At 39.9% G+C, this 21,741-nt stretch overlaps 1 protein-coding gene across 4 annotated transcripts in view; it reads left to right on the forward strand.

Annotated features, from left to right (window-relative positions):
• Positions 1-1,870: 1,870 nt before the first annotated feature.
• Positions 1,871-21,741, forward strand: part of fxr2 (FMR1 autosomal homolog 2) — a 65,112-nt gene continuing 45,241 nt past the window's right edge. For all 4 annotated transcript variants that reach the window (XM_055156690.1, XM_055156691.1, XM_055156692.1 and 1 more), the window contains exons 1-2: positions 1,871-2,533; positions 18,271-18,323. In XM_055156690.1, coding sequence (XP_055012665.1) covers positions 2,483-2,533; positions 18,271-18,323 — 104 coding nt within the window. In that variant the 5' untranslated portion in view covers positions 1,871-2,482. The remainder of the gene's footprint in view (positions 2,534-18,270; positions 18,324-21,741) is intronic.

Raw genomic sequence — 21,741 nt, forward strand, 5'->3', positions numbered from 1 at the left:
GCTCATCAATGAGTGGGCAAAATTGGAGACGGGAGCCAGTCAGTTTGTGGAACTTTATAATTGACGCGCGACCAAACCAATGGACGCGGCGCGGATGGGACTCTCCTGTTTCTAGTGGAGCGGCTCCGGTCCGGCCCTCTCCTCACGCACCAATGACGCGCGGCTCACGGTGAGTGCCGGGCCCGGTAATACTCCCTACAACTGTACAACAACAGATAATACTCCCTACAACTGTACAACAACAGATAATACTCCCTACAACTGTACAGAAACTCACCTTCATGTAACAGATAATACTCCCTACAATGTACATAACTCACCATGTAAAGATAATACTCCCTACAACTGTACAGCAACTCACCCTTACGTAACAGATAATACTCCCTACAACTGTACAACAACAGATAATACTCCCTACAACTGTACAGCAACTCACCTTTATGTAACAGATAATACTCCCTACAACTGTACAACTCACCCTTACCTAACAGATAATACTCCCTACAACTGTACATCAACTCACTCTTATGTAACAGATAATACTCCCTACAACTGTACACCAACAGATAATACTCCCTAACAACTGTACAACAAACAGATAATACTCCCTACAACTGTACAACAACAGATAATACTTCGTACAACTGTACAACAGATAATACTCCCTACAACTGTACATCAACTCACTCTTATGTAACAGATAATACTCCCTACAACTGTACACCAACAGATAATACTCCCTACAACTGTACACCAACAGATAATACTCCCTACAACTGTACAGCAACTCACCCTTATGTAACAGATAATACTCCCTACAACTGTACACCAACAGATAATACTCCCTACAACTGTACAAAACAGAATAATACTCCCTACAACTGTACAACAACAGATAATACTCCCTACAACTGTACAACAGATAATACTCCCTACAACTGTACATCAAACTCACTCTTATGTAACAGATAATACTCCCTACAACTGTAAACCAACAGATAATACTCCCTACAACTGTAAACCAACAGATAATACTCCCTACAACTGTACAACAACTCACCCTTATGTAACAGATAATACTCCCTACAACTGTACAACAACTCACCCTTATGTAACAGATAATACTCCCTACAACTGTACAACACAGATAATACTTCCTACAACTGTACAACAACTCACTCTTATGTAACAGATAATACTCCCTACAACTGTACAACAACTCACTCTTATGTAGCAGATAATACTCCCTACAACTGTACAACAAAAATAAATAATAAAAATAAACTTTGGTCCAGTTTACAAACTGAATTTCTCTTTTACCAAAGCCTAATTTGTCATTTTTGGTGTAATAAAGGACCTTTAATGTAAGTTTTGCAATTTTTTGTTTGTTTGTTTGTTTTTTGTTTTTTATGGAAATTGTAATAAATATTTAAATAGTTTTATGTTTTACTGAGATGAGCTGCACATGTGACATTCTAACACTTTTCTGTCCTGCTTCGTTCTGAACGCTCTGAGGCACAGACGTAAACTGCAGTGTAGAAAATAAAACACGAGCCGAACTTTCCTTTACTACTGGGCTGTTTACACGGCGCTTGTGGTGGTCCTCGCTCATCAATGAGTGGGCAAAATTGGAGACGGGAGCCAGTCAGTTTGTGGAACTTTATAATTGACGCGCGACCAAACCAATGGACGCGGCGCGGATGGGACTCTCCTGTTTCTAGTGGAGCGGCTCCGGGTCCGGCCCTCTCCTCACGCACCAATGACGCGCGGCTCACGGTGAGTGTCAGGCCCGGGGACCAGTGGGAGGCCGGTGTGTGCGGGCGGGCGGGTCTGCGCGCGGAGGGGCGGCGCGCTGGAGGTCATTCAGTCCCTCTCTGATTCACTCTATCGCGTGTTTGAGGGGACGGGTAGTTGGAGTAAGGAGTCGCCGGGTGGTAGCGCATCACTACGCCTTTTCCAGACAAACAACGTCAAGTCAAGACTCAAGAGACGACTCCCGGCGACAACTTCTGTGAGACTAAACCACGCCACAACTGCGCCACAGTCAGGGCACATTCTCCAAACGCCGCCGCGCTGCCGTCTGTCTCCACTAGCCACTTAGCATCCTTCAGCTGAGGATCAAGGTGTTGTGAGCAGCTAGCCTCCCAGCTAATCACCCAGCAGCTCTTGCGCGGCGTGCCCTAGCGTCTGTAGCTCGGTGGATGCTCGGGCGTTCCTCGGCGGATCTCGTCCCCGTCCAGACCCACCGCGGAGCCCCCGGCGCGCCTGGACACGGCGTGTGCGTCGCGTTAGTTGACACCATCACACCCATCTCCCCAACCCCTTCACCTCTGCCCCTGCCCCTCCACCCGAAACACTGGAAATCCACAAGCGGCCGGAGAACGGCGAAGGGCCGGGGAAGCTGGGGGTGGCAGCGCTACCGGACCCGCACGGAGTCGGCTCGGTCCCGGAGAAGCACGGCCGCGCGGAGACACCGACAGGCATGGACGGGCTGGCTGTGGAAGTGCGCGGCTCCAACGGGGCCTTCTACAAGGTAACCTGCCCACAGTCGCGCTTTTATTTACGCACAGCTAAAGTGGAGTTCGCGGTGAAAGCGTGAACCGTGTGTCATGCGGGAGACGCGGCGGGAGGAGGGTGGGGAGCCCGGCTCTGCCCCGGGACTGTGCGCCGCGGCGGTGCGTTCTTCTTTGGCCGTGGAGGGTGTTAGCTTCAGTTAGCTCGGAGCTAGCAGCACTTCTCATCCCCGGTCTGTTGCGTATATTTAATATTTCTCGCAGCGTGGTGTCGTACGAGGGTGAGTTTAGTGAGAAAGGCTCGTGTTTGTGTTGTTTGTGCTTCTGTGGACTGTGTGGCGCGGGGCTTTGTCTGGGTCTGGAGCGGGGCTTTGGGCAGCAGCTGTGAGACAGTCCCTGGTCTGTGTCTCTGCCTCTGCCTCTGCGCACACACACTCTTCATGAGCTGCTCAATCACGGCTCCAGGCTCATTGTTAGACCTGTGTCCCCGCTGCTGTGGCCCCTCTCCCCCTTACCTCGCTCCCACCTCCAGCATCTTTTTTAGTTTGCCCAGACTCCACCAGGACCAGCTTCTCTCTTCTCTCTGCACACTTTCAGTTTCCTTTCAGTGAAAGCGTTACTCTCACAAACACAAACACACTGAGAGCAGAACACTGAGGGCTGGGTCAACACCAGTGTTGGGGAGGTTGATTTTAAAATGTAATCCCCTACAAATTACAGATTAAAGACCTCAAAATGTAGTTTGTAACATAATCCATTAAATTACTTAAAGTTAGTAATGTAATCTGAATACTTTGGATTACTTGATTTGCTGTAGAGAAACAAAGACGAGGAAATCTTCACATAAGATGTTTTGTCTGATAAAAGAAAATAAAAAGCCCAGACTTTACTGAACCAAATTAAAAATATTATTGATAGAAGAGGAGGAAACATGTCCACACATGTTTTAGTCCTGGTTTAGTCCTGGGTTTAAACCTGTTTTAGACCTGTTTTAGTCCTGGTTTAAACCTGGTTTAAACCTGGTTTTAGACCTGGTTTAGACCTGGTTTAGACCTGGTTTAGACCTGGTTTAGACCGGTTTTAGACCTGGTTTAGACCGGTTTTAGTCCTGGTTTAGACCAGTTTTTAGTCCTGGTTTAGACCAGTTTTAGTCCTGGTTTAGACCAGTTTTAGTCCTGGTTTAGACCAGTTTTAGTCCTGGTTTAGACCAGTTTTAGTCCTGGTTTAGACCAGTTTTAGTCCTGGTTTAGACCAGGGTTTAGTTTTGTTTTAGTCCTGGTTTAATTTCTGGCAATAAGTAGAATTACCGAGAAGGAAAAAAAAACAAGCCCAAAATGTGAAAACAAGAAAATCCCGCCGTGTAATCCATTTATTTCAACAAAGTAACTGTAATCCAATTCCCACTCACTGAAACAGTAACTGTAACCGAATACAGTTACTCATCATTTGTACTCTGATTACATAACTCCAGTACATGTAATCTGTTACTCCCCAACACTGGTCATCACTTCACATTTACACATGAGTCTTCTCGAGTCTAAAGTTGCGTTCGTGTTTATCGTAATGTGGTTTCGCTCGACTTTTAAAAGGCTCCTTATCGAATGATCCGCTCTGACCGGGACCTGACTCGCTTCCACGCGCTGCTCGTATCGTAAAGTGACCCGGTGCCGCCCGCTTTAACTCTGTAATTGTGTGTTTGATCCAGTTTGCAGCAGCGTGTGTGTCTTCGGTCGGAGCTGCCACATGGCGGGGTTACAGAGAGGCCTATATTTACCCCCGCGCCCGCTCACCTGTCGCGCCGGTTTACAGGGTGACACTTGCCCTGGCCTCGACGGACACTTTCCACTCCTCTGTTACGTCCATTATCTCGCAGGGGCCCCGGTGGCGGACACGACACCTCAAACGTTCTTCGAAAATAGTGCAGATAACATAGTGTGAAGTGCCCGGCTGTGGTTCTGTGTACCTCAATTAACCCGCTCGCTTTTCTGAGAGACGAGAAGTTATCGTTGGGAAACACGGATCGTCTTGGGGTTTTTCCATCCAGCTACGATTTACAGATTCGTTCCCAAAGTTTAGTGCTCAAAAACAACCAGCTTTAGTCCAAATTTGTTTGTTATTTTCGTCCAAATTTAGTGTTTCACATTTAGTTTGAATAGGACAAAATGTGACGGACAAAAAAATGAGAGAAACTAAATCAGATCTGAAAGAGCAGCAAGAAACTCACCGTGGAGAGAGTAACCAAAACTTTTACTCAATTAAAAGTACTGTTACTTCAAATAATATTACTTAAGTAGAAGTTCAAGGTAGCGGTACAAGAAAGTCTCAAGTAAGAGTAACTTAAAGTGCAACTGTCTTGATTTATAATTTTAAAGTTAATATATTTGAAAGGACAAAATCTGGTGTTTTTTTTCTAAGGACAAACATAAAAATGAAATAAATTAAATCAAATCTGGAGGAGCTGCAAGAAACACAAATGTTCAAATCATTTCATATCGTTGACATAGTTTTTATAACCAAAAACAAACTTTTACTCAACTAAGAGTACTGTTACTTCAAATAATATTACTTAAGTAGAAATTCAAAGTAACGGTACAAGAAAGTCTACGTAAAAGTTTATTTTTGGTTACAAAAACTATGTTGATGATATGAAATGATTTGAACATTTGTGTTTCTTGCAGCTCCTCCAGATTTGATTTAATTTGTCTCATTTTTGTGTTTATCCGTAGAAAAAAAACAACAGATTTGGTCAAATATATTAACTTTAAAATGATAAAATCAAGACTGTTCAAATAATTTCATATCATTGACATAGTTTTTGTAACCAAAAACAAACTTTTACTCAAGTAAGAGTACTGTTACTTCAAATAATATTAAGTAGAAATTCAAAGTAACGGTACAAGAAAGTCTGATGTAAGAGTAACTTAAAAAGTAAATTATAAATGAACAGGACATCCCGGCAGTTAAAGTTTAATATATTTGAAAAAACAAAATCTGGTATTTTCTAAAAACAAACGCAAAAATGAGACAAAGTAAATCCGATTTGAAGGAGCTGCAAAAAACAAAAATGTTCAAATTATATCTTAATGTCGACTTTTGTCACTTTAGACTCACCGTGAAAAGAGAAACCAAAACTTTTACTCGACTAAGAGTACTGTTACTTCAATACAAATATTACTCGAGTAGGACTAAAAGTATTCTGAAAAGTACAATTTCCCTCAAAGGTTACTCAAGTAAATGTAACTATTACTCACCAAAACAAAATACAGTAAATTGTAAATCATTAAAATGCAAAAAAAAGTGTCATGTTTTTGTTTTTGCAATTGGCGCGTTAATGTTTTCGGAATAGTTTTTTTTTTTTTGGTAAATCTAACCGTAAATTGAAATAATTTAATCATTCATTCATTCATTTTTTTGTATTTAATCGTATTTATTTATACAGGGGGAAACTCTGAGGAAAAACTCCCACTTTTTTGTGACTCATGAGTGTTTAAGTGAAATGGAAAATTCAGTTTACTGTATTAATGCCACTGCACCTAAAATTAAATGTAGTAGTGGTAGTATTTGTAGTAGTAGTATTGTTAGTAGTAGTAGTAGTATTGTTGGTAGTAGTGGTGGTATTGATGGTGGTAGTGGTAGTAGTAGTAGTAGTGGTGGTGGTGGTGGTGGTAGTAGTAGTAGTAGTAGTATTAGTAGTAGTAGTAGTTGGTAGTAGTAGTAGTAGTAGTAGTAGTAGTAGTAGTGGTATTGGTGGTGGTAGTAGTAGTAGTAGTAGTAGTATCGGTGGTGGTAGTAGTAGTAGTAGTAGTAGTAGTATCGGTGGTGGTAGTAGTAGTAGTAGTAGTAGTGGTAGTATTGGTGGTAGTGGTAGTATTGGTGGTAGTGGTAGTAGTAGTAGTATTGGTAGTAGTGGTATTGATAGTGGTAGTAGTAGTATTGGTAGTAGTATTGGTAGTAGTAGTGGTATTGATGGTGGTAGTAGTAGTATTGGTATTCGTGGTAGTAGTATTGGTGGATGTGGTGGTGGTAGTAGTAGTAGTAGTAGTAGTAGTACGCACACTTGTACACTCGACTTTAGTCCAAATTAGTTTATTATTTTGGTCTAACTTTAGTGTTTTACATTTAATTTAGACAAAGTTTGAATAGTAAATTAAAAAAATATTTCCTTTTTTATCAGAAATAATTGAAATTTTGTTTAAGTCATGTTTTGAAAATCACAATAGTCTGCAATGAAAAATGTACGTGAATTTGACGATACGATACACATCACGATACGCCTGTCACGATTCAATATATCCTGATACTCAAACAAATGATGATATAATGTGACTTTTCAATAATTATGTGTAATATTTTGGTCAAGTAACATTCACAAGAACAAAACTGATTGAAAAAACCCCCGATTAAGACATTTTGAATCGATAAATCCAATAAAATTCCTTTATTGTCATCGTCAAATAAAATAAAAACCAAATTATGTTAGAGCAACTTACAGACTGTGTACTATTTTAAAAGATGTAATAATCTCGCAGTGAAGTATCGCGATATATCACTGAATCGATATTTTCTTACACCCGTACGGTCAGGTCTATTGTTAGTTGTTTACTTGTTGCCTTCGTGTGGATTTCTTAATCCTATTGGAATTGTTCTCACTAACCTGATCTCATAGTCCCCGCTGATTTTAACTTTCACTTCAAGAAACTTAAGGGAAGAATGACATTTTTGAAACTATAATAAGGCTGAATGATTTAGGGAACTAAAATAGCATTTTTTTTGTGTGTGTGACAATCTTAGATTCAGATTCAGATTTAGATTCAGATTTGGATTCAGATTTGGATTCAGATTTGGACTCAGATTTGGACTCAGATTTGGACTCAGATTTGGACTCTGATTTGGACTCTGATTTGGACTCTGATTTGGACTCTGATTTGGACTCGGATTTGGACTCGGATTTGGACTCGGATTTAGACTCGGATTGAGGCTCGGATTGAGGCTCAGGTTTAGATTTAGACTTAGGCTCGGGCTCGGCCTCGGACTCGGCCTCGGACTCAGGCTCACGTTTAGACTTAGATTCAGGCTTAGATTTAGACTTAGACTCAGGCTCAGACTAGGGCTTGGGCTCAGACTAGGGCTTGGGCTCAGACTCGGGCTTGGGCTCAGACTCCGGGCTTGGGCTCAGACTCGGGCTTGGGCAGACTCCGGGCTTGGGCTCAGACTCCGGGCTTGGGCTCAGACTCGGGCTTGGGCTCAGACTCCGGGCTCAGACTCCGGGCTCAGACTCCGGGCTCAGACTCCGGGCTCAGACTCCGGGCTCAGACTCCGGGCTCAGACTCCGGGCTCAGACTCCGGGCTCAGACTCCGGGCTCAGACTCCGACAATAGGGATGTAACAATAACCAAAATATCGTGATATTGCATCGTCAAGTCTCACAATAATATCGTGGACTGTCATAATATATTGAATCACAAGTTTATTTGATGTAAATTCATGGTTTTATTGCAGCAACATCTTATAAACATTGTGAACTACATATCCCATGATTCATTTCAGCGCAGACAACATGAAGAAATATTTTTTTTACTTGAATTTTTGGGATTTTGACGGAAATAATTCACACCAAAATCTCGTCCGGGTATTTTAAAAGCAAAAAAAAGTGTCCTGTCTACAATTATATCAGCCTCTTCAAAATATCGCAATAAATATCGTACCGTGAGATGAATATCGTGATAATATCGTACCGAGAGTTTTGTAAAAGAACAAGTCAAAATAAAATATAAAGATGAGTAGTAAAATATAAAATCTCATCTTTATACAAAAGGTCATAGAAAAACAGTACAAGCTTGTGATTATGATTTGTGATTTATGTTTTAATATCAGGATTCTGTTCGAAGTTCACATTTTAAACACGACGAAAAGACTGAAACATGAGCTGACAAACTAATCCAAGAATCACATTTCAGAACGTTTGAATGTTTGTACAGATTTACTACAGAGTGAAGAGTTTTTATGCAGAGTAAGACGGGAGATTTTGTTTTTTTTTGAGTGAATTTGGTTGAAAAATTGCAGATTTGCTGATTGTGTCCGTTCAAATTCTGATTTTGTTACGATTAATCTCGAAATCTGATTGTAAACCTGCAAAATAACGAGTGGTAAAGTTCGTCGAGCGCGTGGGCCCGTGCTCGCGTCGCCTCGTGCCGTGTCACCTGTCCCACCCGCCGTTCGAGGTGTCGCCTGTCGCTCTGTGTCAGGTGACCTCTGACCCCGGAGCGCCCTCAGAAACGCCGGTTTGTCCGACGTCACAACGCGCAGCTGTCTAAAACGAGAACGCGGAACTTTAGTGGAACAGTTGGCTCGTCATTTCCAGTGCCACTTGGGATTGCACTAGAAGGTGCGCCGCTACTTAACATTTCTCAAATATTACACATATTTAGTTATTTTTAAAGGCTGGTTTAGTGTCTGTTTTGGGTTTTAGGAGGATGAGAAGGAGTACTATTACTTTAAATAATATTACTAAAGTAGAAGTTCGAAGTAGAGGTACAAGAAAGTTTCAAGTAAAAGTAACGTAAAGAATAACTGTTGGGATGTGCTGTTTGATTTATAATTTAAAGTTAATATATTTGGAAGGAGAAAATTTGGTGTTTACAAAGGACAAACACAAAAATGAGAGAAATTAAATCAGATTTGAAGGAGCTGCAAGAAACACAAATGTTCAAATCATTTCATATTGTCGACTTTTGTCACTTTAGACTCAGTGTGGAACCAAAATCAAAAGTTTTACTCAAATAAGATGAATGTTTCTTCAAATAATATTACGTAGAAGTAGAATTTCAAAGTAGCAGTACAAAAAAGTCTCAAGAAAGAGTAACTGTCTAGATGTGCTGTTTGATTTAATTTGAAGTTAATGTATTTGGACGGACTAAATATTACTCATGTTGGAAAGCGTAATCAAAAGTTTTACTCAACTTTTACACAAGTAAGAGTAATATTACTTCAAAAATTACTTGCGTAGAAGTTTCTAGTAAGAATAACTTAAAGAGTAACTGTCCTGATGCACTGTTTGATTTATAATTTAAACTTAATATATTTGGAAGGACAAAATTTGGTGTTTACAAAGGACAAACACAAAAATGAGCCAAACTAAATCCGATCTGAAGGAGCTGCAAGAAACACAAATGTTCAAATCATTTCATATTGTCGACTTTTGTCACTTGAGACTCAGTGTGGAACCAAAATCAAAAGTTTTGCTCAAGTTTTGCTCAAGTTTTGCTCAAGTTTTGCTCAAGTTTTGCTCAAGTTTTGCTCAAGTTTTGCTCAAGTTTTGCTCAAGTTTTGCTCAAGTTTTGCTCAAGTTTTGCTCAAGTTTTGCTCAAGTTTTGCTCAAGTTTTGCTCAAGTTTTGCTCAAGTTTTGCTCAAGTTTTGCTCAAGTTTTGCTCAAGTTTTGCTCAAGTTTTGCTCAAGTTTTGCTCAAGTTTTGCTCAAGATTTGCTCAAGTAAAAGTTGTATTACTTCAAAAATAATGCTTAAGTAGAAGTTCAAAGTACAAGAAAGACTCAAGTAAGAGTAACTCTTTGTTTTATAATTTAAAGTTAATATATTTGAAAGGACAAAATCTGTTGTTTTCAAAGGACAGACTGGAAAATGTGACAAATTAAATCCGATCTGCAAGAAACACAAATGTTCAAATCATTTCATATTGTCGACTTTTGTAGCTTTAGACTCAGCGTGGAAAGAGTAACCAAAACTTTTACTCAGCTTTTACTCAAGTAAAGGTCAATGTTTCTTCAAAAAAAAAAAAGATTACTTAAGTGGAAGTTCAAAGTACAAGAAAGTACAAGTCTCAAGAGTAACTTAAAGAGTAACTGTTTGATTTATAATTCAAAGTTAATATATTTGAAAGGACAGAATTTTGTATTTTTTTAAGGACGGACAAAAAAACTGAATCGGACCTGAAAGAGCAGCATGAAACACAAATGTTCAATCATTACATATCATCAACATAAAGTTTTTGTCACTTTGGACTCACCGTGAAAAGAGGAAGCACAACTTTTACTGAAGTAGTAAAAGGAATAGTGCTTCAAATAACATTACTAAAATAAAAATTCGAAGTAGAGGCACAAGAAAGTCTCAAGTCAGAGTAACTTATATTAATGTAAAATTATAAATCAAACAGCACATCCCGACAGTTACTCTATTTGGAAGGACAAAAGATTAAAAAATAAAGGACAAAAGATTAAAAAATAAAGGACAAAAGATTAAAAAATAAAGGACAAAAGATTAAAAAATAAAGGACAAAATATAAAAAAATAAAGGGTGAAATTTGGTGTTTACAAAGGACAGTCACAAAAATTTGAGAAATTAAATCAGATGTGAAGGAGCTGCAAGAAACACAAATGTTCAAATCATTTCATTTTGTCGACATAAAACTTCTGTCACTTTTCAGGGCAGCCGTGAGGTCTTAAGTCTTAAAAAGGTCTTAAATTTCATGTTCCTAAATTAGGTCTTAAAAAGTCTTAAATGATGTTGTCCAAGTTTTATTTTTTGCACAAAGATCTTAAATTTCATGAGCCTATTTTTGTAAACTCAACCGGGCTGCAGCGCACGGAGGAAGGAAAAAACAACAACCTGAACTCGCGAAACGTGAATGAACGTCTGATTTGGGGCATGCACAAACAATACTTCGGTTTCTGACGCCGACGAGGATGAGTAAACGATCAGTAGAGTGGAGGAAGACGTTGGATGGATCGTGGGGAAGTGTCGGTTTAATCCACAGTGGCTTTTAGATTCTAGATTTAGTAGTTGGTTGCTCATTATTAGAAGTGGATCTGGAGTTTTTCGCCGCATAATGGGTGCAATGTTGGTCTTAATTTTCATTTAAGTGGTCTTAAAAAGGTCTTAAAGTCTTAAATATGGGCTAGTCAAACCTGGAGATACTCTACTTTAGACTCACGGTGGGAAGAGTAACCAAAACTTTTACTCAACTTTTACTCAAGTAAGAGTAATGTTACTTCAAATAATATTGCTGAAGTAGAAGTTCGAAGTAGAGGCACAAGAAAGTCTAAAGTAAGAGTAACTTAAAGAGTAACTGTCTTAATTTATAATTTAAAGTTAATATATTTGGAAGGACAAAATATAAAAAAATAAAGGACAAAATCTGTTGCTTTTTTCTAAGGACAGACACAAAAATGAAACAAACTAAATCAGATCCAAAGAAGCTGCAAGAAACACAAATTCAAATAATTTCATATCATTAACATAAAGTTTTTGTCACTTTAGACTCAGTGAAAAAAGGAACCACAACTTTTACTGAAGTGAAAGTAATGTTACTTCAAATATTATTACTAAAGTAGAAGTTTGAAGTAGAGGTACAAGAAAGTCTCAAGTCAGAGTAACTTAAAGAGAAACTGTCTGGATGTGCGTTTTGATTTATAATTTAAAGTTTATATATTTGGAAGGACAAAATATTAAAAAATAAAGGACAAAATTTGGTATTTTTAAAGAACAGATACAAAAATGAGACAAACTAAATCAGATCTACAGAAGCTGCGAGAAACACAAATGTTCAAATCTTTTCATAATGTCGACGTTTGTCACTTTAGACTTCAAAACCAAAACTTTTACTCAGCTTTTACTGAAGTAAGAGTACTGTTACTTCAAATAATATTACTTGAAGTAGAAGTTCGAGGTAGAGGTACAAGAAAGTCTCACGTCAGAGTGACTTAAAGAGCAGCTGTCTGGATGCGATTTTTAATTTAAAGTTAATATATTTGGAAGGACAAAAGATTAAAAAATAAAGGACAAGATTTGATGTTTTCAAAGGACGGACATAAAAATGAGACAAACTAAATCAGATCTGAAAGCGCGGGAAGAAACTCACCGTGGAAAGAGAAACCAAAACTTTTACTCAACTAAGAGTACTGTTACCTCAATACAAATATTACTCGAGTAGGAGTGAAAGTATTCTGAAAAGTACAATTTCTATAAAACGTTACTCAAGCAAATGTAACTGTATTACCCACCAAAACAAATTGTAGATCATTAAAATGCAAAAAAAAAAAGTGTTAAAGAGCATTAAAATTTCATGTTTTTGTTTTTGCAATTGGCGTGTTAATGTTTTCAGAATATTTTTTTGTAAATCTAACCATAAATCGAAGTAATTTAAACATTCATTCATTAAATTTTTCGTATTTAGTCACATTTATTTAGAGAGGGGAAAACTCTGAGGAAAAACTCCCACTTTTTTCGTGACTCACTAGTGATTGTTTAAGTGAAATGGAAATTCAGTTTACAGTATTAATGCCACTCCACCTAAATTAAATCGATTTTTGTTGTTTTTTTCAAGGGGACCCAGAGAATCTGAATGAAACTGTCCAAACTGTACTTAGACTCTCCACGTCCTGCTGTGTGATTGCATAATTGAGTGTAGTAGTAGTAGTACGCACACATGTATGTACGTCCCATTTAAGGTTGTGTTACACGTATCTTCTGCCCGCCCCCCCGCCGCCTCACTCAGAGCTGCGGGTGTCGACGGACAAGTTTAGAGCTCACTTAACCCTCGTGATTCTTTTTAAAGGTCCTATATTACGCAAAATTGACTCCTGTGAGCTTTTAGCCAAGTAAGAATGTTGTTATTTCATCAAAAACTGACCTGGAGTTGTGTTTTTTCATTCACACATGTTCGAGTAACCATTTATTATTAGTTTGTTTACATCTCCAAAGCTCAAAATCAGTGGTGCCATATACTGGACTGTTTATTTATTAACAAAAAAAAAAAACACTTTCAGTACAAACATAAAGGTGCCAGCCCAATAGAAATCACTAATATTTGATGTTTTAGTCCTGTGTTTTAATCCTGTGTTTTAGTCACTGTGTTTTAGTCTGTGTTTTAGTCCCTGTGTTTTAGTCCAGTGTTTGAGCCTGGTTTGAGCCAGTGTTGAGTCCAGGTTTGAGCCAGGTTGAGCCAGTCTTGTGGTTTGAGCCAGGACTGAGCCAGGACTGAGCCAGTGTTTTAGCCAGTGTTTGAGTCCTGTGTTTTAGTCCTGAGGTTTGAGCCAGGTTTTAGTCCTGTTTTAGTCCAGGACTGAGTCCTGTTTTAGTCCTGTGTTTTAGTCCTTAGTCTTGTTTTAGTCTTGTGTTTAGTCTTGTGTTTTAGTCTTGTGTTTAGTCTTGTTTTTAGTCTTGTTTTAGTCAGTCTGTTTTAGTCTGTGTTTTAGTCTTGTGTTTTAGTCTTGTGTTTAGTCCTGTGTTTTAGTCCTGTGTTTTAGTCCTGTTTTCCCTCTCGTTTTAGTCCTGGTTCAGTCCTATTTTAGTGTTGGTTCAGTCCTGTTTTAGTCCTGTTTTAGTCCGGTTGAGTCCTCGTTTTTAGTCCCGGCTGAGTCCGTTTCAGTCCCGGCTGAGTCCTCGTTCAGTCCCGGCCGACTCTCGCTTCAGTCCCGGCCGAGTCTCGCTTCAGTCCCGGCCGAGTCTCGCTTCAGTCCCGGCCGAGTCTCGCTTCAGTCCCGGCCGAGTCTCGCTCAGCTTCAGTCCCGGTCCGGCCGAGTCTCGCTTCAGTCCCGGTCTCGTTGTAGCTACTATATATTTTTAATTTTTTAAATATCTCCCGTCGAGAGAAGTGGGTGGATGGCGTACACCCACTACACCCCTGCTCAAAATGCTCTGTGCCACTTTGTGATGTCACGAAGCGGTAGTTTTCAAATGAACGGCTCCTTTTACCTTTAGAGGTCGGCAATTCCAGGACTAGAATTATCCAAATGATTCTAGTGAAGATGCGTAGAGTTTCAAAACGCTGAAGAAAACAAGAACTCCTCAGCCTAAATACGCAGGGTTTGTGTCTTTAAAACAAAACACAACTCCAGGTCTGTTTGCGACGAGGAAACGACTTTACATAGATCAGAAAATAGCATAACGTGGGGCCTTTAAACGGTTTGCAGCGGTCCAGAGTTATTCCTCACTTACCTTACACATTCCGAGAGTCCTAATTATTCACCACGATGAGTTTAAGACCTTTCGCGACAGAGCGCCGTTTTGCCGTCACGATCATGTTGACAACAACCGTAGACGTATTTTGACCTAAAGAGCTGCGGATACAATATCTGTACTGGGGCATGACATGTTTCGCTCAAAGACATGGGCAAAAAAATCGGGTGCAGGGCCTTTTTGTGAGCTTAAATCAGTGTGTCATTTCTTCATTCGATTTTCAAAATAAAACCAAAAAAAAAGTAAACGAAAAAACAAAAATTTTCTTCATTATTTGTCTCCAAAACCAAAATGAAAAAACAGATAATGACGTTTTTTCAATTTTGTGTTAAAATGAGAAATGGAAAAAAACATAACGGACTGAGACCGGGACCGGAACTGGGACCGGGAATGGGACCGAGGAATGAGAATGGGAACGGGAATGAGAACGGGACTGGGACGGAGACTGGGAACGGGACCGGGACCGAGACTGGGACCGGGACCGAGACTGGGACCGGGACTGGGACTGGGACCGGGACCGAGACCGGGACCGAGACCGGGACCGAGACCGGGAACGGGACCGAGACCGGGAACGGGACCGAGACCCAGGGAACGGGACCGAGACCGGGACCAGGACCGAGACCGGGACCGGACCGGACCGTGATTGAGACTAAAAACGGTTTAGTCCTGGTGTAGTCCTGTTTTAGTCCTAGTTCAGTTCGTTAAGGACTAGTTAAGTCCTGTAAACGGCCGTTATCCGTTTTTTCCATTTTTCATCTAAACACAAAATCGAAACCTGAAAAAACGAATCATTATCTATATATTTTTTTTCACTTTAGTTTTGGAGACAAATAATGAAGAAAATAGTTGTTTTTTCTTTTTCTTATTTTTGGTTTTATTTTGAAAAACAAATAAGCTCATCCGTGTATCATTCGTTTATTTTGTCATTTTGTTGGTGTCAGATTTGTAGACTGGCTGCGCGGTCGGGGAGCATCCTCAACACCGATTTCACAGCCAAAAAAACGTGTTCCCAAACAGCCCGAGATGCTCCCGTCACTGCTCCCTCTCAGCCTAGATCCGCTTATTATCAGGCCCTGTGGTTTAAAGCTGCACTGTGTAACTTTTCCGGCGGAGGTTCTGTCAAATGCTCTTGTCTGGAATGTTTCACTCGTCATGGAGACCAAACCAGATGAAGTTATAAAGTCAGAATTCCTGTTTTTCGAGGTATTTTTGAGCAATAAAACCACCTGTAATTGAATAAATGTAAAGTAGAGCTGTTTAATGTCACACTGTGGAACATTCCAGGCAGACCTCCAAAGCGAAAAGTTACATCATGCATTGACAGATAGTTAACATGATTTTATATTTTAAGTTTTATACATTTTTCTTAACTTTTCCTCACAAACTAAAACTTGACTGACATACAGAGTGTCCCAAAAAAATTGACATGATTTCGCAGGCCAGTAATTTTGGTAATTCTTGTTGAAATAACCTGAAATTTTCACAGAATGTACAGAAATAGATCATGATTTTATATGTAATGTTTTACTTTTGTTCTGTTTTCAGGTTGAGCCGTTCACTCCCAAAGAAAAGTCATTTTGTGTCTCGGAATCTGCTGCACACACTCACCCAAGACTGTGCAGCTTCAACGCAAAATTTGGAAAAACTTCACCAGCTAGTAAACAAATTTGGACTTGGTACCAAAAATGTAAAGTGGGAGGATGATTCTGCAGGGCTAAAGAACCTGGTACAACAAATCGACCCTGGAGGAATCTGGGTTTCCAAACTTGTTCTCCTTATAGATTTGTTGGGGCTTCGCAAGAGTTTTTCACAAACATGCTCCACCTTCTTTTTTGATGTTGATGATGCTCTACCAGATACTTCCACTTCAAATTTTTGGTGCCAATTTGTCAGTCAGTTGGTGAAGTTTTTTCCAAATGTTGCATTGAAGCTGCACAGTCTTGGGTGAGTTTGAGCAGCAGATTCCAAGACACAAAATGATTCTCTTTGGGAGTGAACGACTCAACCTGAAAACAGAACAAAAACAAAACATTAAATATAAAATCTTCATCTGTTTCTTTACATTCTGTGAAAATTTTAGATTATTTCTTCAAGAATTGTCAAAATTATTGTCCTGCGAAATGATGTCACATTTTTTGGGACAGTCTGTACAATGAACTATGAACTATGACACATTCTGTCCCTCCAAACCAAGTTATGATTTGACAAAGCTGCACATTAATCTAACTTTTATCACAGATATTTAACCTTCTGTTACCTGAACAGTAAAACAAGGCGAATAAATGTGTTTTGTAGAAGTGAGACCAAGATTGAGACCATTTTAGTCCTGGTTCAGTCCTGGTTCAGTCCTGGTTCAGTCCTGGCTCAGTCCTGGCTCAGTCCTGGCTCAGTCCTGTTTTAGACCTGGCTCAGACCTGTTTTAGTCCTCCTTCAGTCCTGTTTTAGTCCTCCTTCAGTCCTGTTTTAGTCCTTTTTTAGTCCTGTTTTAGTCCTTTTTTAGTCCTGGTTCAGTCGTGGATCAGTCCTCTTTTAGTCCTGTTTTAGTTCTGGCTCAGTCCTGGCTCAGTCCTGTTTTAGTCCTGTTTTAGTCCTGTTTTAGTCCTGTTTTAGTCCTGTTTTAGTCCTGTTTTAATCCTGTTTTAATCCTGTTTTAGTCCTCATTCAGTCCTGGCTCAGTCCTGTTTTAGTCCTGTTTTAGTCCTGTTTTAGTCCTGTTTTAATCCTGTTTTAATCCTGGCTCAGTCCTCCTTCAGTCCTGGCTCAGTCCTGTTTTAGTCCTCATTCAGTCCTGTTTTAGTCCTCGATCAGTCCTGGTTCAGTCCTGGCTCAGTCTGGTTCAGTCCTGGCTCAGTCCTGGCTCAGTCCTGGCTCAGTCCTGGCTCAGTCCTGGCTCAGTCCTGGCTCAGTCCTGGCTCAGTCCTGTTTTAGACCTGGCTCAGACCTGTTTTAGTCCTCCTTCAGTCCTGTTTTAGTCCTTTTTTAGTCCTGGTTCAGTCGTGGATCAGTCGTTATCAGTCGTGGTTCAGTCGTGGTTCAGTCGTGGTTCAGTCGTGGTTCAGTCGTGGTTCAGTCGTGGTTCAGTCGTGGTTCAGTCCTGTTTTAGTCCTGTTTTAGTCCTGTTTTAGTCCTGTTTAGTCCTGTTTTAGTCCTGTTTTAGTCCTGGCTCAGTCCTGGCTCAGTCCTCAGTCCTGGCTCAGTCCTGGCTCAGTCCTGGCTCAGTCCTGGCTCAGTCCTGTTTTAGTCCTGTTTTAGCCCTGTTTTAGTCCTGTTTTAATCCTGGCTCAGTCCTCCTTCAGTCCTGGCTCAGTCCTGTTTTAGTCCTCGATCAGTCCTGTTTTAGTCCTCGATCAGTCCTGTTTTAGTCCTCGATCAGTCCTGGTTCAGTCCTGGTTCAGTCCTCGTTCAGTCCTGGTTCAGTCCAGTAGTTTAAGTCACGGAAACGGGAAACAGCCATTGTCCGTTTTTTCCATTTTTCATTTACACACATAATCGAAAACTGAAAAAATGAATCGTTATCTGTTTTTTCATTTTGGTTTTGGAGACAAATAATGAAGTAAAACTGTTGTTTTTTTTCGTTTTCTTATTTTTGGTTTTATTTTGAAAAACGAATGAACGAACAATACACGGATTTCCATGTTATACGCTTGAGAAGTAGATTTAAAATGTTTCTTTGCGGGTTTCGGTCTAAATAATAATAATAATACTGCTTCTGTAGGGGTCAGTGAAACCCAAAACCTCTTTCCGGAACAAACAAAACTAAATCTCATTTGTGTGCTTTCCTTTCAGGGTTATATCAAAGATGTCCACGACGACTCGCTCACGATCGTCTTTGAGAACAAGTAAGTGTCCTCTCTTTCTTTCTCTACGATCTTTCTCTCTGTCTCTTTCTCTCTTTCGCTCCACGTTGGGCCCAGCGTCGCCCGATTTGGAGGCCGGTGTCACCTGTTTGGCACGCAGCTGTCCGCGCACGTCTCTCCTGAGCTCCGCCTCCTGTCCCTTCGCGAGACCGACACAGGACACACACCCCCTCCCCTCCCCCCCCCGCCCCCCCGCCCGTCCGCCCAACCCGCTTTTATCTGCTCCACTAGGGTGTCCCAAAAATAGTCCCCCAAAGGTATGTGCACCCGAGCGGGAGGAAGGGAGGAAGGGAGAGTCCATTTCAGGAGGGGTCCTTCCCAAACCACGCTGCCCTGAACTTTCCAGAGCACATGGTGGGACAGGATTTGGAAAAGATTTGAAGTTTGACAAGTTTGATAAAAGAATTTGACTTTTAATTGAAATTTTATATATTTTTTCATCTATAGTGTCCTCCTGCTGCGCACTTTGAAACCCACGATTATTCCCAAAGTAAAATGTGCAAAATAAGGTGTCCGTGTACCATTCGTTTTTTTGAATTTCAATTGAAGACGAAAAACAAAAAAAAATTCAGAAAACTTTTTTTTTTATTTTTCCGTTTTAATGTCAAACAAAAAAACAGATTTCCACCTCCGTTATTTAATTTAACGTTTATTTCAAATAACGCCAATCAAAAAAGTCTCGGTGCCTATTTTAATTTTGATATTTTATTCTCTCTGGTTTAATTTATAATGATAACGATAATGATTTTTTTCGAGCAGCTCTAGAGCCAAAGAAGAAAGAGATTTGGACTGTAGTTCTTTAAATCTCCCAAATTTTTATTTCAGTCAGTGTCACGTTTCAGGTCAAGTCAAAAAGTAAAACTGCCCGTTCATTTTCCCCATCAACTTTCAGAACATTTAAATATTAAGAATTCAAAGTGCAACTGAGGCTCGATGTGGTAACTAAAATCCATAATACAGTTTTTAGTCCAAAAATCCCAAGTTGAATTAACACTAGGGGAAAGTTGAATTTACACTAGAGTAGAGCCCGACCGATATATCGGTTGGCCGATATTATCGGCTGATATGGACAACTTTAGGCATATCGGCTATCGGCCGATATGCTTGCTGATAGGGGCCGATATTTCACGTGGGCATGTTATACCTCGTTATAAAGCTTAGACTCTCTACATTCTGTTCATTTAATCCAATTTACAGACAGATAAATGTCCTAATATGTGGCTCCACATCAGTATTTATCTACGGAGTCATTTGTCTGTGTCCGTACTGTCCCTGAACACACCACAGAGTCGCGTCACTCACGTGTGTTTGTTTACACCTGCAGACACAGATCCAAACACTGAGATTATTTTCTTTTTACGGACAATCGGTTTGAGTCTGGATTAAAAGGACATTTATTAGTGCAGATTTGTGATGTGGGAGGAGCCTGTGTGAGCGGTGAGTGTTGGAAATATGTCGACTCTGAAGCTAGTTTTTGTCATTTGTTATGGGTTAGCTGCTGTAGCTCCCGCACATAAACAGACTGTTTTCTATTGGTCTATTGTAAAGTGACTATATTGGCCGTATATTTGCTACTGGACCTGCACTGATATGTAAATGAGCTGTGAATAGACGTGTGAATTATGACATTTTCGCATATAATTAATTACCGCGGCGCGCACGTATTTACGGCTAAAGAATAATAGCGCTAGTTTCTTTACTAGTTATGGGTCGGTCGCGAACGAAATGACTCTTAGAACCGGCTCTTTGAAGCGAACGACGGGAGCCTGATCCTTATTGGGAGCCGTGTTTTCTCTTTCTCTCACTTTTTTTTCTCTTCACGCCGCGTGCAGATTCGTGGTTTGACAGCGGCAGCGGCTAAAAACGAAACTTTGAGAAATTTGCGTGTACGTAGGATTAAAAAAAATAAAGATAAAAAAACGAGCATATTTGACTGTAGTTTAGCATAAAATAAATAAGTCCCGGTTTAGTCCTTTTTCAGTCCTGGTTTAGACCTGGTTCAGTCCTGATTCAGTCCTGCTTTAGACCTGCTTTAGTCCTGCTTGCAACAAAACAATCTGAAGAGCCACTTGGGAGCCAAAAGAAGCAGCAGCTTTTAGTGAGCCAAGCCAAAAGAGCCGGTTCTCTCTAAAAAGAACTGGAACACCCATCACGAGTGTCTAGAATGTGATGCAAAAATGCCATTAAGCCGAACTACTGTCTGTAAATATGATGTAAAGAGGCAGAATAACAATAAATGTTGCCTAAATAAACCCAATTTAAAATCCACCAGAGCCAAACCTGAGTTTTTTAAACAATTCAACATTTACAGTGAATTTTTACATCACTAAATATATCGGCGATTATATCGGCTATTGGCAGCTCCAACTCCCATTATATCGGTTTCATATCGACCACAGCAAAATCCTTATCGGTCGGGCTCTACACTAGAGGGGAAGTTGAATTTACACTAGAGGGGAAGTTGAATTTACACTAGAGGGGAAGTTGAATTTACACTAGAGGGGAAGTTGAATTTACACTAGAGGGGAAGTTGAATTTACACTAGAGGGGAAGTTGAATTTACACTAGAGGGGAAGTTGAATTAACTTCAACCATATCAAATCTGGCAAATAACCCCAACTCGAACCTCCATTTAACTTTCAAATAGTTAAAATAACACTTTTTGTGGTTAAAAACAACTCTGAAATATTTCACCCTGAAATTTTAACCCTCCACTTTTTACTTTGTACAGGACCTGGAGATATTGAGATAATATTGTATCGTCCAGTCTTGTCCAGTCTAGCTATATTTTTTGTTGTAGGGAGTATTATAACTGAGGTTTATCTTTCAATGAGCGACCATGAGTGTTCCCCGTGATTGTTCTTAGTAAACTTTCACTTATTTTAACAACAAGTGGCTAAATGTTCTCACACGACCTCATTTTTAATCGACACTTTCTTTCCCGCACACGAAAACGGCCCATTTCAGAAAGAACCTCATTAGAATTTTGACACCAGCGTTTTTCTCTTGTATTTTACGAACTGCCGTCAAATGTCACCTTCTCAAAGTCGAGATTTCACGGCCCTGTTTCCACTCGTCTGAAGTTCCCGAGCACGAGACGAGCGCTCCTCTCCACTGTCACACTTCTTTGAGTTTTCTACTTAGACTTAATGAACCGAGCCCGTTTTATTATCATGAGGTCTTGGGCAGCACTGATAGTTTTTTAAAGTGCACACGACGAGTTTAGCTACAGATTTATTCATATATTTACTTTTTTTTAACTACAAATCTTGCCTGGTTTTTAAATTTTGGTGGAAAGTTTACACTGTTGGGCAAGTGACTTTAAAACTGTAATGTGTTATTTATTTATGACGTGTTTGTCATTTAAAAGTAATTAGTTACATTATAATATTACTGTGTT

This window comes from Boleophthalmus pectinirostris, unplaced genomic scaffold, assembly GCF_026225935.1.
Source record: "Boleophthalmus pectinirostris isolate CB_2022bp ecotype Guang Dong unplaced genomic scaffold, ASM2622593v1 HiC_scaffold_20, whole genome shotgun sequence".
NCBI lineage: Eukaryota > Metazoa > Chordata > Actinopteri > Gobiiformes > Gobiidae > Boleophthalmus > Boleophthalmus pectinirostris.